The sequence below is a fragment of the Lepidothrix coronata genome, unplaced genomic scaffold, assembly GCF_001604755.1.
Source record: "Lepidothrix coronata isolate B3197 unplaced genomic scaffold, Lepidothrix_coronata-1.0 Scaffold223, whole genome shotgun sequence".
In the NCBI taxonomy this organism is placed as follows: domain Eukaryota; kingdom Metazoa; phylum Chordata; class Aves; order Passeriformes; family Pipridae; genus Lepidothrix; species Lepidothrix coronata.
Window position 1 is genome coordinate 767971 of NW_016690403.1, and position 18194 is coordinate 786164.

At 41.0% G+C, this 18194-nt stretch overlaps 1 protein-coding gene across 9 annotated transcripts in view; it reads right to left on the minus strand.

Annotated features, from left to right (window-relative positions):
• GABRB2 (gamma-aminobutyric acid type A receptor beta2 subunit) overlaps positions 1-18194 on the minus strand; it is a 159660-nt gene that overhangs the window by 67460 nt on the left and 74006 nt on the right. For all 9 annotated transcript variants that reach the window (XM_017833868.1, XM_017833866.1, XM_017833869.1 and 6 more), the window contains one exon: positions 10556-10776. In XM_017833868.1, the coding sequence (XP_017689357.1) occupies positions 10556-10776 (221 nt within the window). The remainder of the gene's footprint in view (positions 1-10555; positions 10777-18194) is intronic.

Genomic DNA, 18194 nt, shown 5'->3' on the forward strand with positions numbered 1-18194 from the left:
ACACCAGCCTTCAACGTTTTATCCACATCCTACAGTTTTAGTAATGTACAAATAATTTTCCTGAAATTATACTGTGTCTTCTCTGTGACATAAAACCACCTTGCCTCAGAAGCTGAAGACAAAAGGTTATGAAAAAGTAATTAATCTTGACTGTATCTTCAGTATCTCTTCCTTCAAAAGGCAATAAACTATTCCATTTGGTTGGGAAAAGGGGTGGATGTTCCTTTAACACACAGCAGTGTCCTTACACAATTCTTTTGCAGATAAATATTGCAGCTCTCGAAGGTATTTCTGGAAGGCATAGCAAAGTTGTAGGAAAATCACTCATGGCATCTCTTTCTTATGGCTACTCTATCACCTCTTTAAAAATCCAACAGCAACAAAAGTCATCTCCTCTCTGTCCTACTTGCCATTTCTGCAGCAGCACTGACACTATGAGAGAACATCCAAAGGCACTTCAGGATAACCACAGTGGAATATTGGGTGTGCTTTGAGACCCCCGTGCAGAACAGCCACAGCCAAGGCTGAAGGATGCACAGAGCTGGACTCTCAGCTGCCTGCCAAGAATAAAAGGTAGTCTGGGACAGAACTGTGAAATAAGCTCTTAATGTGTATAATTAAAAATAGAAGGGAGGGATGAATATTCAGTATTTGCCTCCTTGCCTTTGTCTTGTTTTCCATCTCGTGCTCTGATGGCCATCTCTGCTTTGTACAAAGAGAACCAAATGGAGCAGACAGGAGCATCTTCTAGAGAGGACTGATAAGATGAAAATACAGGTGATGATATCTCCCTGAAAGGACAGAGCTTATCAGCAACGGCTAAAAATAATTTCCCTCCTCAGCTGACCACATACAAACACCCTGCAGTTCAGGGGATTTCCACACAGTTTTCATTGCCTGAAATTTGGAATATTTTGGTAAAAATATCTATGAGGCAGATTGTAGCAAGCTTTATGATCACAGTAAATTCATGTTTTCTCACTTTCCCACACAAGCAGAAGCATTCTGAACTGTGTTCCTGTGCAGTGTCAGCTACACTGCCTTGTTAAGGTACATGGCTATTATTCTAAAACTCACTTCTTACAAAGATCTACTGTTAGCTAATTTTTGCTAGCATTTTTACCAGTAACAACTGCTGTAAAAACTGACACAACAATGAAGTCACAATTGCAAACAACAAGAAAAAAAAAAGGGACAGAATTTGTGGATGTCAACATTGTAATAAAGAACTTTTTCCTTCTAGCTCCAACATTTCTGATGTTTATCCAGGTATTTCCAAGTGGGAATAGGTTTGGGATGGACAGAAATAACACACTGAAGTGGGTTAGAAAAGTTATGATCCATGAGGGAAGCCTGCAAAGTAAGTGCTAGACCACTTGGTCCTAATCATACTGCACCAGTTGTAGTTAATGCCAGTGAACCTGAGGTTTCCAAGAGTTTCCCCAACAGCCACACATTCCTTGCTTCTCTCCATTCTGACACTGAAGAGAATGCACCATAACATTGTTCAATATATACTGAGTAAATTTTCTATTACCACTTTAAACAGGAAAAAAGCTGACACGCAGCACCTACAGCAGAGCCACCTTAGCCTCGCACTGATTGTTAAGGTCTATCACTACATTTTCTAAGTGGAAACAAATGTTAGCTTTATAATCCCCGGTGGCTTTACAACCCTGAAAAGGGCTTTGGGAAAAGGAGATTTTTATTTTTCCCATAAAAAGGTCATATGCTTTTCTGTGCCTTTCACTTTTCAAGATAAATTTTTGGAACGAATATTTCAAACTGTCAGAGTTTTAAAAAATAGGCCTGAGAGAGAGACCCCTGTCAGTAAATGCAAACATGCCTATAAGCTGTAAGTGTTTGTTTGGGCAACAAACAGAAGGAGCTGGGAGCCATCAGGCAGCAGGAAAACTGGGATGGAATTGCTGTGGACACACAGTGGGGTGACTGGCACAGTTGCAGGAGCCACATGAACAGAAACTGTAATTGCTGAAAGATGTCAGGAGTATTTGATACCTGTGTTTACTGCAATGTTTTTAAAAACTGTTCTCAAGAATGATGCAAGATGGAGAAAACATAATGACTTCTCCATTCAGAAGCTGAGGAGGAGAAGGCACTGTGGCAAACCCTCCTTGGGAAATGCTGACTGTGGATTTACAGTTCAGGCATGAGAACAATTCAGGGACCCCAAGATTTGTTCTTTTCTGGCAGCTGCTCAGAAACAATCGAGTGCACAGAGCCCACCCAGGGGGACCTGGGTTGTGTTGGTGACACCCCCTGAGACACCTCCTGCTCTGGAACAGCCACTGCTGAGGAACAGCCTGGGGGTCACCCAGGGGGTCACTGCTGGGTCCCCTCTGGCCTGACACGAGCTCCTGCCTGGGGTTTGCTCTCTCGGGCTCCTCCTGGCCCTGAGACACCTCTCCCACCTGCTCCTACAGAAGGCACATTCAGGTGGATTGAAAAGAAGGGTTTTCCAAACCTTTTCTGTTCTCTCTGTTCTCCATTTCAATGGTTCTAGGCCAGCAGAAGCAGGGAGTGTTCTAGGGATGAATATTCAGAAACAAAAATGCAGCAGAAAAAGAACCACTGCCACCTTCTACAGGGGATTTGGGGGACAGAAAAGCCTCTGATGAAGGGCCAGTGCCAGTGGCTGCATTCCAGCCTAAAGATCAGGGAGAAGCACAGCTCAAAGTGCTCTCCTGTGGTGACTCATACACATTCCCAGAGTCTGGAGAACACCTGGAACCACAAAGCTGCAGTGCTTCTTATATCTTATTCTAGCTTCTTTTCTCCTAAGCAGGACTGAACACTGTTCCAGGAAAGCTCTCCTCAGTTGATTTGCACATTGAGGACCATGAGAAACTTCAATTTTCAGAGAATTAAAAAATAGAAAATAGATCCAAGGAGATGAGGAAAACAAATATATATAAAACCCCTCTAGACTTCAGGAGTTTCGGCAATTCTTATTTCTCAGAAACCATTTTACTATTTTGTAAAGTTCAATAACAAGTATGATAAAACAGTGGGAGAACAAATCAGCTGTTCTCTTCCCAGAAGGTGCATTAAAACATAAAGGAAATGCTTTGGGGGAGAAGGGTGTCACCAAAATAAGGTATTTAACTGGAATGAAAAATAAGCCCAAATACTTGCACCTTCAGATATAACACTTGGTAAGGACAAAAAAAGACCCCTTCATTTAATAAACAGTATTCTACAATGTCTTACATTAAATATGCCAAAGAAAAGCTTCCTCTGTACAATCACAAGAACAATCAGAAATTGTGTTGTGTGACTCACAAGAGGTATTTTTATTTATAAAGACAGTGTCATAACTTAAGTTTTCTTACACATGCAAGGCCCCCTGCCCCTACTTATGGCCTCCATCTCAGATTTTACCAGTTTTAGCCAAAAAAAATACGTGCAAGTAGAATGTATACATACACAAATATGCTGTATTTATATATCAAATATACAGCATGTATTTAAGCTCATGTGTGTATACATACATTTAGCATCCATCCCCTCAGCTAAGCCTTGGGCAGAGCATCCTGAGACTTTTCAATGTGAAAATTTCCATTCTCAGCATCACCAACTACCAGCTCAAATGTGATATGATTAAAAACATTACAGCAGGAAAATGACAGATTGCTGTAATTCTAAATTATATAAATTATTAAATTTTAATTTAAGATTAAATGTTTGATGACCTCTATTTGTTTTTGGAATATGCAGTGCCCTCAGAGAAATTAAACTATTACATGGTTCTACAGCTGATAGAGTTTTTCTTGCTAATATAGAGCAAATGCCACAGTCTGCCTGTTAGGCAATAAAACTCAGATTTTTTTTCACTTCAATGTAATGTAATAATCTTGGATAATAGGGCTTTTAATGGAAAAGATTCCTTGTGACTTAAAGCTTTTTTCTTATTACGCTTAATTGAATTAATTATTCACAAACTAATGATTTTACAGCCACTTCATAAAAAATAAAAGCAAAAGACCTTTCTGAATACTTGTCCCATACTTAAAATCTGTTAAAAGAACTGAAATAGAAAGATATTGTTTTCTTCCAGATAGTGGAGATATTCAAACTACAAATACCCTCCCTGCTGCTGAGGATGGATGGTGAAACGATGCCATTCCAAATCCTACAGCAAAATGCATATTTAATCTATAAGCCCTTAATTGAAAAAGATATTTATGACAGCCGGTGATCTCCTTTTTATTCCAAAAATTGCATCTTTCCTAAAATTGGCTCGTTTTGTGAATGGGCTGCTGGGTGGGAGGAGTGAACAATGTGATCCTGTGGAGGATGCAGCACATTTGGATCTCCAAACCAGCCTTCCCAAGGTGCACGTTGGGCTGGCATTTTATAATTCTTCATAATAATGCCTGGCACTTATGGAGTGTTTTATGGGATCAAAGCACTTCACAAACTCATTAATTAATCTTCACAACACCCCTGTGAGAAGGCACGTTTTAGCTTTGCAATTTAACAAATGCAAGAACCGAGCAGAGAAGCTGCAGGACTTGTTTCATGTCCAGGTCTTCCGTTTATACACTGTTAGAAAGAACAGTTCTAATTCTGTGCTTTATTCCTTGGGACCTTCAACAGAACTATCTGCACGAGAAAGAAAAGCAGACTCTGGCCCACCCCTTGGGCTGGAGCCGACCCCTGGTTTGTTTAAAACAACAACTGATTCATTTCAGCACCACTGGGGCTCCCAGTTCCTCTCCGAGCCTGGATCTGTGCTGACTCACAGGACAAGAGCTGCTCTCACTCGTCCTGCCCCAGGATTTCCAAAGGATGACACTGGGCTGCTAATGCTCTCTTGTTAAGGCAGATGATGCTTTGTACTCAAAATCCTACAGAATTGTACTGTATTCCATTTTTTTCAAGTGTTCACAACAGTTACATGACTTCTATTTGAAATTAAGTTTTACTAAATTGGCATTTATTTCTACAAGTTTTGAGAAAGTTCCTGCTTTGAACGTGTGCACACAAGATTTAAGGGTTCTTACACATGTATGTATGCCAACAACCTTGAAAACCTGGACACAGAAACCCAGTTCACCTCATTTCTTGTGCCAAAGGAAACAACAGCATGTCTGACTGTGAATTACCTTGGGCAAGTGCTGGCAAAGTCAGCAATTGCATCTGTAAATGTGAGCACTGGCATACAAAAATTACTCAGTTAACACAACAGAAACACTTGTTCACAGGCTGAGATTCTCATGTTCAAACAAGTCTTAAACAAATTACTTTTTACTTCCTCTTTGCAATGCCTGTATGTGCCTTATTGTCATTTAAGAAATTCAGTTTTATATGTTCACAGGAGGTAAAAAGAGAGGCAAGAAGTGATATCCAACATTAAAAAAAGTTGCATATTTAACTGGGGCAACAGAAAGCTGCTGATACTTTCTCCACCCTCATAAAAATATGCATAATATTTATTTATTTATTTTAACAAATGGCAACACTACTATGAGACGTTACCTCTGCTTTCTGTGCTACAGGGCACCTCACTGGAGGGTTTATTGCCTTTTCTCCCCTGAGGCTACACAAGCCCCAGCTGGAGTGAAGGCTGCAAAGCCAAGAGAAACATCCATGTGCTGAACACCCACCCCCCTGACCGGAGCAGGGTCAAGAACAGAGCACCCAAAGTTACATCCTCCCCTCAGAAAAGAAGGCCAGGTCCTTTGTATCCTTTCTGAAATCCCCACTTAGAAAGATCTTGAGAAAATTTTTTGCTTAGCATGAATAGCATCAAAAGCCTTTAAACAACTTCTGTCCAGCTTCTGAAAATATAATTTTGAAGCAAAAAGGTAGGAGAGATCTCTCACTTTCTTGCAGAGGAAATTTTGTAATAACATGGATATCTCAAATATTATAGGCAGTCCAAAGACATAACTTTAATTCACAGAATCACAGAACGTTTAGGCATTGGAATGGACCTTAAATATCATCTGCTCCCAAATCCCCCCTGCCGTGGGCAGGGACACCTCCCACCAGCCCAGGCTGCTCCAGCCTGGCTTTGAACACTGCCAGGGTTCCAGCCAGCACAAAGGGTTTAAAACTGGGCAATGGAAGTTTACCTCCAACTTATCCCGAGGAATTTAATTAAAAAATAAGACTTATCAGGAGGAAAAGAAAAAAAAAAAGAAAATAAAATAAAAAAGCAAACAGTAGCAAAAATAAAGATCAGATGATTTACTGAAGGATAGATGGTGTGAGCAATTCACCTGTCCAAGAGCATGGTCTGAGAACTAAAGACATTTGGAAAGGCAATTCCTTTTCAAACTGTCCATCAGATTTTGTAGCTAATAAGCTGAATATGAGAAGTTAAACTGCTCGACGAGTCTATTAATACAACAAAAATGCCCAAGGCTATTTTAATAGAACAAAGTGTGGGCGAATCTATTTTACTTGCAACAGTGAAAATTTCTAAGCAGCTGAAACTGAGTGAGCAGACAGCAGAAGGCACAGATGAGACAACACAAAATCCAAGCATCCAGGACTATTATGGATTCATGTGACTCAATGCTGGTAGCAGGAAACAGAGAGAAGACAAAGCAAGCCCATCATACACATAATTCTCTCATTTATGGGAGATTACTGAGTTCCATCAGTCAAGTAGGAATTATTGCTGGCTGGCTTGGAAACTTAGAGTTGGCAATGTATTAAATGGATCTTGGCAAGTAAAACTGTTGGGCTTTCAAATGGGACAAATCTTTCCTTTCTGACAGAACTGCTCTGTTCCACTTCCTTTGGTTTTCCTGCTGGCTGAAAGGATGGGAACGTCACCCCCACCCAGGAGGCGGCCCCTCAGCACAAGTTCTGTATACATTCTATTTTTCAGTGAAAAACACCCACAAACACCAGTTACAAAAAGCATAAACCCACCCCACTGAAGAGATACAGCAGCATCCAGTGCCCCGGGCATGGCAGTGTCAGCTCATCCCCCAGCACAGGGCTCTGGGGAGGGACAGGACCAGGGGGGACAGTCAGAGCCAGCACTGCTGATGCTGCAGAGCCACCTGGACAGCTCTGGCTGCAGCCACTTCTCCAGCCAGACTGAAACCCAGCATTCTAAACGGGCAAACAGGAGGCTCTTGCTCGTCACCCTTCTCAAACCTTGTATTCCATCCCCGGAAAAACCTCAGAAAACTTCCAGTACTTTCAGAGGATGCAGAAATCAGAAAAGAGATTCTTCCCCAGAATTATACAGAATAAAGCAGAAGAGAGCTGAACTTTCCATCTGCATTTTAGAGCAGATTTGATGTCAAAAGTCAGAGGAAATTTTTTACAGATATATATATAAATAAATTTTAAAAATAACAAAATTTCTCTACTGTAGCACCTATCTCTGCTCAGTGTATTATATAAACCAGATATTTTAACATACAGACATTTAATTAAAACCACTTTTTTCTTGAGTTCTGACTGCATATCTTATTCAAGTTTTGCTCACCCTACTGTAAAATGTTATCCTAGATTCAAATCTCTAAATTTACTGTTTTATATATGTTGTCAGATCACTAATATCCTCTTGCAAGTCATCTTAACTACCAACATAGCAATTTTCCCTGTAATGACTCTTCATTAAAGACTATATGTTTACAATTTTCTACCATTTAGGTGATTTAAGTATATCATCTATTGAATGTCCTGATCTTGGCAGCAAAGAATTTTCTTGCCAGATGGAATATGAAAATAACATGAAAGAAAACATTTTCCCAAAGCACAGATAGCTGGCAGATATCCCTCAGAAACAAAAATCCTCCTTAACCTAAAAGTAGCCAGTCTGTCATGTTCTCTGTAAAAAAATGGTCAAGAATTCAGCTCTGCCTTTCCCCAGTGCCTGCAGCATGCCCAGGGCAGCTGTGAGGACAACATGCCAACCACAGAGATGTCCACAGCCATTATCAGCCACTGCTCTCTTCCCTCCCCTCTTTCAGTGACAGCACAATCCAGGTGCTTCCCAAAGTGCCTCCTGGTCCTTCCTGGAATTTACCTTCACAATGTCAGATCTGATCAGATGTGACATGAATACCATGTATGGGCTCACAAAACCAAAAAGAACAATGTTCAGGGATCACTGCTTGTGTATGAAATAGAGATTAAACTATAGGGACATAAAAGAATGGGCTGGTTACATTTATATTAATAAGATCCCCTGCAGTTCCATGCATTTGGTCACAGCAATCAGGGTAAATGCAGCCAAATTCACAGTAACACACGTGTGTGTGTGCATGTGATATATGGACACACTTGGTTATCAACAGAGGCACAGGGAGGTAAAAAAATTTAAGACTGATACTTAAAGGAACCTCACTTTAGTAGAACACATCTCAAAGTAAGAATATGTGACTGCGAGTGTAAGCAAAGGTAAATTACAAAGCAAGAGTAGCAGTGATTTTCAGAACAATAATAATGTCTGGGATTCTCTAGCTGATATGTGGAAAACACAATTAAGCAGGCATTTTTAAGATATGTGGAAATTATTACTAAGCAGGCATTAAATATATCAGTACTGTGGACACTTGAAATGACATTAACTCTCAATTGGATTTAGATGAAATAGATAGAAAAAGCTATTTAATGCTATAAAACTGAAACCTTACTATTAGACTCAGATCACTGATTGCTACACGGTCCAGTGAAGGCAAAGGCAGAATATGATCCCTCACACCATCCTGTCGTGGTACCACCAGTGCATCTGCCCCATCCAGCCCACGGTTTCAAAGATATTTCAGCCAGAAAGCCTCTCTCACCTATTCAGCTGAGGAGGAGGAAGAGAAGGGATCCTCTAACATTCCATCACAAAAGGATGACCGTGGATCATCCATGGATCATTAATGATTAGGACACAAAAGAAGGGGTTTCCTTGCCATGTCCTCATCTCTGAGGTGTCTGTCCATGTGCCACAGTCTGCACCACAACACTCTGACTGTCTAAGAAACAAGAGGGGTTGTTCCCTCTTGCTCTGCAGTTCCAGGAGGGCTGGAGCCAATGCAGTCCCTGATCCTGGGGATGGCCAGGGGGGCCCAGGGGATGCTCGTCCTGCACTGCCCTCAGAGCACAGCTCATTTCAGCACAGCCAAGGAACAATGGCAGAGTTCCCATCCCTCTCAGGGCAAAGACAACACTTGAGATGTACCCAGCAGAGTCTTACAGGGATAATCCCAAACATGACATTGCTAGATATACCAGAGGACTAGAAAATTATTTCCTGATTGGAAAACAAAATTGTCTAAAGATCTTTAACTTTGGGCTGTGCAAAAGTTCTACAATAGAAAAAAACCCAAACCAACCAAACACGTGGAATTACTATAAAACCATTTTGGATACCATATTGTGATTGAAAGTATTGAAGAAAATAACCCTGGGTAATAAAGGATCCAAGCAGTAATAATGTTTCCTCTAATTACATTAAACAGCTTTAACTAAAAAATAGACACCATTTCACTTTATCACATCTCATAAAAGATATTAAAACTGATTTGCTATTTATGTTTAATGAAAAGGAGGAAATGTTTCATCTATTTCTAATTTATTCTGAAAAATAAAGATTATGATTTCATAGTCTTAAATTGAAAGTTGGGCTGAATCCATTGTTATTCTTGCTCTCACTGCAGTAACACAGATGTGTGGTACGAAGGTGGTTTATATTTCACTTTAAACTACAACTCTGCTTCCAGGCTCCACTGAACAACAACCAACTCCAGACCTGCTCCAAGCCATAGTGCCAAAGCCTCCTGCTCCCACAGGAACCACACCTGGGCACGACACAAATGGCAAATCCAAGCAGCAGCTCTGCATTTGCCATTGTTAACCCAAACAGTGCCTGCCCCCTGTTTTGTCACCTCCCCAGCCAGGTTCTCAGTCACCTCTGGCAGCAAGATTTTTAAATCACTTTCTGGGTAATTGTTTTTCCTCCAAACATTGCTAACCAGACATCTGCCCCAGCTTTCAGACCTCCTCAAGAGTGAAGCTCTCCTGCTGCTTTCTCCAGTCCCCACTCTCCAAACAGGCACACACAACAAGAAGAACATTTCAAGTCACACCTCTTAGGGAAAATCAGAAAGCTGGTTCATACAAACCAATACAATATTTAAACAAAAATACTTATAAAATATATCAGTTAAACTACCAATTCATCTAGCATATACATTTTCCATTTTTTCCTCTAATCCTCATTTTGTATTTTCTATTTCAATTCCTTTGAGGAAGCAATTCCAAACCAGGCTTTTAATCCTGAATTAGTATTTCAAATGATATTTACAGTCTTATCTGTTCTTAATACAAGTGTCTGAACTGTACTAAAAATGGCATTTTATCTCCATAATTGTACTGAAAAAAAAAAGAAAAATTTATCTGTCCTTAGAATACTTAATTTAATTTTTTTTTTCTGGAATATCATCAGTTATACAGAATACAGCAATAAAAAGAATGGCATTAAGAAAGGCAAGGAATGGGGTTTATTTTTAGGCTTTTAATCATGGTTTTAAATTAAGAGCCAGAAGAGTTAGAAATGGTTCACACTGACCTGAGTCCATAAAGGACTGTTCCATCTGGATGCAAACGAATCATTCTGTTCTTCACAGTGACCCCATGGACAAAGGACTTCTTGTCATTGAGGAAATAGGTGTCTGGCACCCACAGCTGGTCAGCTACTCTGTTGTCCAGAGTCAGGTTCAGAGGGATCACATTGTAGGACAGCCTCTTATCCCTCCACGCTTGCTGAAAGTACATTGTCAAGGTATAGTCCTGGGATTACAAAAACAAACAAAAATGGCATTGAAACAGATGGCACACATATGCAAACCTGACAATGCAAACACACATGTACTCACTGGAACTGTTCTTAAAGGCAAACACTTCTGCTCACCATTTCCATAAGTAGATTTATTTATTTTTACAATACTGAACATCTTGTACATGCTTAATAACAGCAAGGAGGACACAGACGATGAGGCATTCACGTTTTATGGAAGTCTCACTTCAATATTTAAAAATAAAATGGAAAAAAATGTAGAATTTAACAGTCTGCAAATCTCTGCAGCACTTTACAAGCCTGGGAGTTCTAGGAAACAGGAACATTCACAGATCCAAATTTCACCTCAAGGTCTCTGTATTCAGGAGCTTTGAGCAGGCCTTCTGTCCCTGAAGCTGCAGTTACCACCCAAACACTTCTCTAAATTAAAAGCTCTTCAAAGTCTGTTAACTTTCCCCTGGGCACTGAAACCAAGGGAAGCCTCTGAGGTTCCTGTGCTAAAGACTCTCCGTCTTCCACTCAATTTTACAGATGAAGTAACTCTGCTTACTTGGCTGAAGAATTCCGAGAGCACAATTAGTGTGTTGGTGAATATTCACACTATCATAAGACTGGCATGGTGTTGCTGCAAGCCACTGCTGGACACTTTGTCCCAGCTGCTTTGACCTTTTGGTGTTTTAAAGATCAATATACTTACAAAGCTTGTAATCTTTGTAGAAACTCTTATACAGAGGCAGAATATTCATTATATATTAGCCTATATTAAAAAAACTCCATAAATAATGCACAAAGAATATCAAGAGCAGCCCTGAGGAAAAGACTTGGGGATGTTGGGGGATGAGAAGCTCACCATGACCCAGCAAAGTGCACTCACAGCCCAGAAAGCCAACTGTGTCCCCCAGCAAATCCGGGGGGAATTCTTCCTCTCTGCTCCATCCTCCTGAGACCCCACCTGGAGTTCTGCATCCAGAGCTGGGATCCCCAACATCAGGCCGTGGAGCTGCTGGAGCGAGTCCAGAGGAGGCCATGAGGATGATCAGAGAGAGGGCTGGAGCCCCTCTGCTCTGGGGAGAAGAGAGGGGTCCAGGGAGAGCTGAGAGCCCCTTCCAGGGCCTAAAGGGGCTCCAGGAGAGCTGGAGAGGGACTGGGGACAAGGGATGGAGGGACAGGACACAGGGAATGGCTTCCTACTGCCAGAGGGCAGGGATGGATGGAATATTGGGAAGGAATTCCTGGCTGTGAGGCCCTGGCACAGGTTGCCCAGAGAAGATGTGGCTGCCCCTCTCCTGGAAGTGTCCAAGGCCAGGTTGGATGGGGCTTGGAGCAGCCTGGGGTAGTGGGAGGTGTCCCTGCCTTGGACAGACACACTGACTTTCTTCTACTACTGAAGAGAGGTGGGATTCATCCTCCTTAACTTCTTGAAAAAGAACATCAAAATCAGAAATAACTTTCATACTAATGTCTGAGTACCCAGAGAACTATTTTTCCTTTCTTTACTAATTTAACTTTTAATGCATAACTGACGTTGCTGTAATTATTCACTTTAAAATGCACACAGTCCACCCTTGAACACATGCACGAGGGAGGCCTGGGAGAACTCTGGTGTTCCAGCAGAGCTCTCTGAGCAGTGACACAGCACCTGGAAACTAACTGACCCCCCTGTTCTGCACAACAGTGTGCACTCAGATGGATCAGTATAAACTGGGGGTTTTATAGAAATGTGCATTTCAGTGGTGGAAACACTCTTAGTTTTCGAAGCATCTTTCCCCAGAAGAGCCCATGTACACGGCCTTCAAAATGCCTCTTCAGTTTTCACTGCAGCAGGGAGAAATCCATGTTCTGCTGGGACAGTTATGGCATTTTTTCCTTATCAACACAAAGCATGGGTGGCAATGCTGCCCCTCCAGTCCTCCTGCCTGCAGTGGTTAAAGGGCAGTCCCCTCCATGTGCTGATGGAGCCTGTACCCCCCGGGCACAGCTCTGCTCCTCCTGCCAGGGGCACAGACGGGGACAAAGCTGGGCTGTCACCAGGAGTTAAACACCAAATAACTCTTCCCAACTGTTGTACTACCAAATACATTCACCTGGTAACTATTCTATAATCTGGTCAGTTTTAACAATCTGAAATCTCTTCCCCTTCCCATCTCCCCAGGATCAGGATGAGATTCTGCTTGCAAGAACATTCCACCTACATCCGAAGGGTTTTGCTGTTCTGCTTCATCACTGTTCTGCAGGATTTGATTCATATCCAGATATCAGAAAAGCTTCAGTAATATACTGGCACTAAGAAAACTTATTAGTCTTTATTATGCTAATATGTCACGACATAAAGTAGATGAGCTGTAGCAGTTGTTCCCCTATTATGCTTGGAATGCTGTACTTTATTCCTATGCTAAGGAATAACCCACATGTATTAATATATAGCATATATATAGAACATGCTTCCCTCTTTACACCTCAGTAAAAGGAAGAGAAGAGGAGGAAGCAAACTAAACATGCATGGTTCAGTGCATAGAAAGGAATTACATAAAAGTGTAAATCTGGAGCACTGGCATAGCTCAAAGGAAAGCCAAGTCACCAGGCTGGAGTTCAAAATCAAACACACTGTGTTCCAGAAAGAGCTGGTGTTCCAACTAAAAATTATCTGTCATCTGTTGGCCCTAGTTTTCAGATGTGACTGGAGTTTCTGATGGTCAAAACAGAACACCTTAACTAAATTTTTATAAACCCCTCACAACCACAAAAGAAGCAGAGGAATAGAAGTAAAGGATGATTTTAATTTGTTAAGGCTTTAGCATCCTATTGAATTCACAGGATGGGACTGTTAGAAACTTAGTGTAAGTTTGAAGATGAAACAGGAGCGAATTCATCTTCAAAGCCTAACACAAGGGAGTAATTCCAATGAGCTGAAAGGAATACAAACCCCAACCTCCTGATGTGTCTGTGTACACCACTGCACACATGAACTGCAGAGGTACAGCCTGTTTCCAGTACAGCAGAGACACACTGTACCCACAGAAATAAAGAGGTCCCTCAGCTGCCCTGGCCACATGAGGCTTGAAATGCTGTCACAATTGTATTAATATTGACAAAGCTGAAAGCAAACCTAGAATTTAAATCAGCAAACACTATATTTTCTGTAAATACACAAATAATATCCATTTTATCTCTTTCATTATTACTCCATTGTTCACCTAGATTTAAATTTAATAAACTTTTTTTATTCTGTCTAGAGCAAATTTTAGGCAGCAGAAAATGGATCATTACTCCTATTCTATCCTGATCCAAGAAAAGATCTCTCCTCAACAGGTAAAATTCATCTCCCCAGTTTTCATCTTCTTTACTTCACACAACAAACAGAAGGGCAGCAAATATGAGACCAAGTTAATCTAATGCATAATTTCCCATATGAATAAAAAAGTATCCAACAGTTTCATTGGTATCACCATATTTAGGAGTAAGTTCTATCCTGAATGTTAACTGTGTGGTGGTTGCCTGCAAACACTTTTAGCTGCTGGAAATGCAAACAAGCTGAGATATTTAAACTTAAATTTAGATAAACAGAATTGTTGCAGATAGCCAAGGCATCAGTGAATGACCATCTATTTCAATGACATAAGGGAAGATACTGTGCAGAAAAGCATCAAATCTGAACACTGGCATTCTTATTTAGACTCACATTGCACTGATGCTCTCAAATAACTTTTCTTAAGCAAAAAAAAAACAAAACAAACCAACAATCAGCTTGGGCCTAAAAAATAAGCAGGAGGAGTATATAATATACAAAGTATATAATATACATTTTGTATTTTATAAATACAATATATAACAACATGGAGTTGAAGAAGCATTTATCTTTGCTTCTCAGTAATGAATGGAGAACTCATCTGTGGTTTGGTTTAAGTCTCCTGGTTATTCCCAACTTGTAAAAGTATTTTACTACATTTCCAAGTACAGCAATTTTAAAGTGGAATCATTTCCTTCTGAAGATGCTCAAAGCTGAAGGTTTTGCCTGAACACTACATTTATTTAATATGTACATTTAAGAAGCTGTTTGTTGCTGACATATTTAGAAGTGCCATTTCGTAAAATATTAAGAGCATACATCCACACTGCAAAATGTATTTTAATACTATAAAAGCTAGTATATACTTGAGAAGAAAGGAGCAAATGTTAATTCTCTTCCTGCCCAGCCTCAAATGCAGTTATCAGTGACATGTGCTGTTCCTACAAGGAAAGCACACAGGGTGTTTCACTGTCAGTGGTCTATAAAACAATACAAAACAAAGCACTTCAAGCTAAAGGACCTTCAGTGTATTTATTTCAAAAGCAGTGTCTTTCCCTGAGTGCTGATTCACAGTCCTTTCAATCCTCATTTTGTTTAAAACCAAACACTACAACAGGTTCAATTCCTAATTCTCAGTCCTCTCAAGAAGAATGTAAAAGCTCCACTCTGTTAACACTGGACACACCACAAGGTGACTCACACAGAAGCAGAAAGAACTCTTCAAAGAATGGGTGATACCAAAGAAGTGTCAAAATAAATTGTCATGTGCCCTTTCAAAAAACGTACATCAGGAACCTTACACAGAGTTCAAGCTGAACTTCCTCAATCTGTCGAGTCCCCGTTCCCAGACTGGCTTCAAATCCATGCAACACTTGTAGTTAAGTGTGTCCCCTAAATCTTACAAGGGGGGTTTTCTTGATGGGAATTGTATCTTCCAAAGTCTATCATCTTCCCAAAAAGAAAAGATCCCAACAAGCAAAGTTACCATTTATTCTGCTGCAACTACCCCACAATCAGGCACCAGCAATTCTCATTTGCCAGCTGAACAGCAGAGCAAAGCTGGGCTGTGTATGTCCCACATCAGCTCTCAGACCAACCCAGTACTACTGACTCAAGCCAGAGACCTGGGCACCAAAGCCAAAGGACTGGCAGCAGAGCTGGACTGCAGCAGAAACCTTCTCACTGCTGGTTCTGTGAGGGCTGCAGGAAGGAACTGTCCGATCCCAGAGACAGGATGGTGAATTCGTGTCTCCTCAGCACTGCTGCCAGCAGCCAACATTCACTGTTTGTGCACTGATTCAGACAATGCCATGGCTTCAACACATTCCTTGCACGGAAGGGAAATAAAGCACTTCCAGCTGATGTTTCCTGGAACCTCAGCTGGTTTACAAGACACTGACACTCGATTTTCCTTCTGCCAAGTCACCACACTGAGCCACGGCACTTTTAGCAGCCCCCAACTGCTCATCGTCCCCCCAGTGACTGCCCTGTCCTTCAGCCCTCTCTGATGTGCTGTCCCTTGGCAGTAAGGGGCAGACTGATTGAAGGGACCTTGCACTGCAAACTGTTACCTCCCTGCTACTGCCCAAGAGTCACATCCCTTGGGATCTCAGCTCGTTCTCTTCTGAAAGATCAGGCTCTCGATACAGCACTGCAGGAGTCTCAGATGACCACAAAAATGCAGAATAAGATGAATAAATGCAGCTATACTCACTTGAAAGAAGTTTTGGAAACATTAGTTTTCTGCCTTAGACAAAATTATGTGCTATTATCATTTAGTCATGTCTTTGAAGTAGAATAAAATATTTCAAGCCACAAGAAGTATCAAACCCACTTATTTATACTTGAATTTCAAAGACTTCTTTACTCATGTATCTCAAGCCATTTCCCAGAGTTCAAAGATCATTTCCTATGCAACTGTACAATTCTACAGATCTTCAGAAAAGTAAACACCTACAACAGAAATCATATTTATATTGCTTTTATTACTAGGCTTCCCTTATTATATAATATTATATAACAGCATTGCAAAAGAGTAAAACTTACTGAAAACACTAAAGAACAAAAAAAATCATAATCTTAAATAGAGGGGAAATAAATCAATGATTATGCAGAACTGGAGATTCAACTGAAAAGTCTGAGGAGAGCAGACAGTGGCCTAAGGTATTATTTTGCAGAAGAGACTCAAAAGCAAAAAACCAGAAAGAGCTCTCAGAATCCTGCATGTCCAACACCTTCAACGGTGAGGGGAGGGAGGTGGGAATTCCAGGATAAGAATAAAGTAAAGGAGTTTTCTTCTAAAGGAGCTCGGAGTCCTTTCCCTTTGTGTCTGTGTAAACATTTGCTCACACATCACGACCAACCACACTGCATTTCTGGGCTGGCTTTCTTGGCATTTTTGCTGTTTGTTTGTTTATGGGGTTTTTCCTTTTTTTTTTTTAAATAAAAAAAAAAAAAAAAAAAGAAACAAAGGTAGGTGGAAAGCCCAAATCCCCTCCTTGTTTTCCTCCAGTGCAGACAATGTGATCACAAAGGGAAGGGGCTCCAGGCCTGGCTCTGTGCCAGTTGTTTCCCAGGCCATTCTCCAGTGCCTCGGGAAGCACCAGCAGTGGTTCCCCCTGTTAAACAGTCACCACGGATTCCACAACACTTCATCTCTGCCCTGCCAGCTCCAAGCAGCTCTAAAATGGTTCATTAATCCAGTGTTAGTAACAACCTGATGCCTTGGAAGCAGCAATGTACTCTGGAGAGCACAAATCTCCCCAGACACGTCCCCAGCTCAGGGGGTGATCCCCGAGGCTGCAGCTGAGCTCAGACTGGTCACACACAGATCCTGTGGGGACAGACAGAACCCCTGGATTTACCTGCCCTCCCCAGCCAATGATCTCTTGAACACTGGAACCTCTGGACAGAGTTCACAAAGCTCGAGCAGTGCGGAGTGGGAGGGTACAGAAAAGCCACCATGGCACACAGGCCTGGTCCTGCATTTTAAATGGTCTCCCTGTAACCCAAGATGTGACAGGCTGTTTCCTCTCAAAAATGTCAGGCACTGTGGAGAACTGTCAGCACTGAAGTAAAGGACAATTTAAAATAAATACATATCATTTCTTTCATAGTGATGACAAGCCTGTGGAAAATGGTAAGAATGTCTGATTTGCATGACAGCCAAACACTTCAGCAAAGAGTTGAAGTTACTTAGTTGAGACACTTACAAGTGTAAGTGTAATACTTAGCTGAGACACTTGAATACTTAGTTGAGACACTTACAAGAGAATAAGTGATGTGCTCAGATGAAAGAAAAATTAATATTATTATGTTCCAGGAAAAAAAAAATCTCAAAAAAAAAAATCAGGTGGAAAAATATTGCATGTTTCATAGTTATTGTACCTGCATTACTTATACTTTAAACTGTTCATAGTTCAGCTAAGTCAAAGCCTAGTGGAATATCTCACAGGGAGGACTTCCATTACAAGTGCCTCTATTACAAAGGTGTATTTTCCTTGACAGATACGGAAAACTTGATAGCAAAGAACAGATGCAATATCCTCAACAACAAAGTATCTCTCCTCCACAACAAACCTGCATATTTCATCTACAAGAAATCAATAGGAGGTTAATATGGGA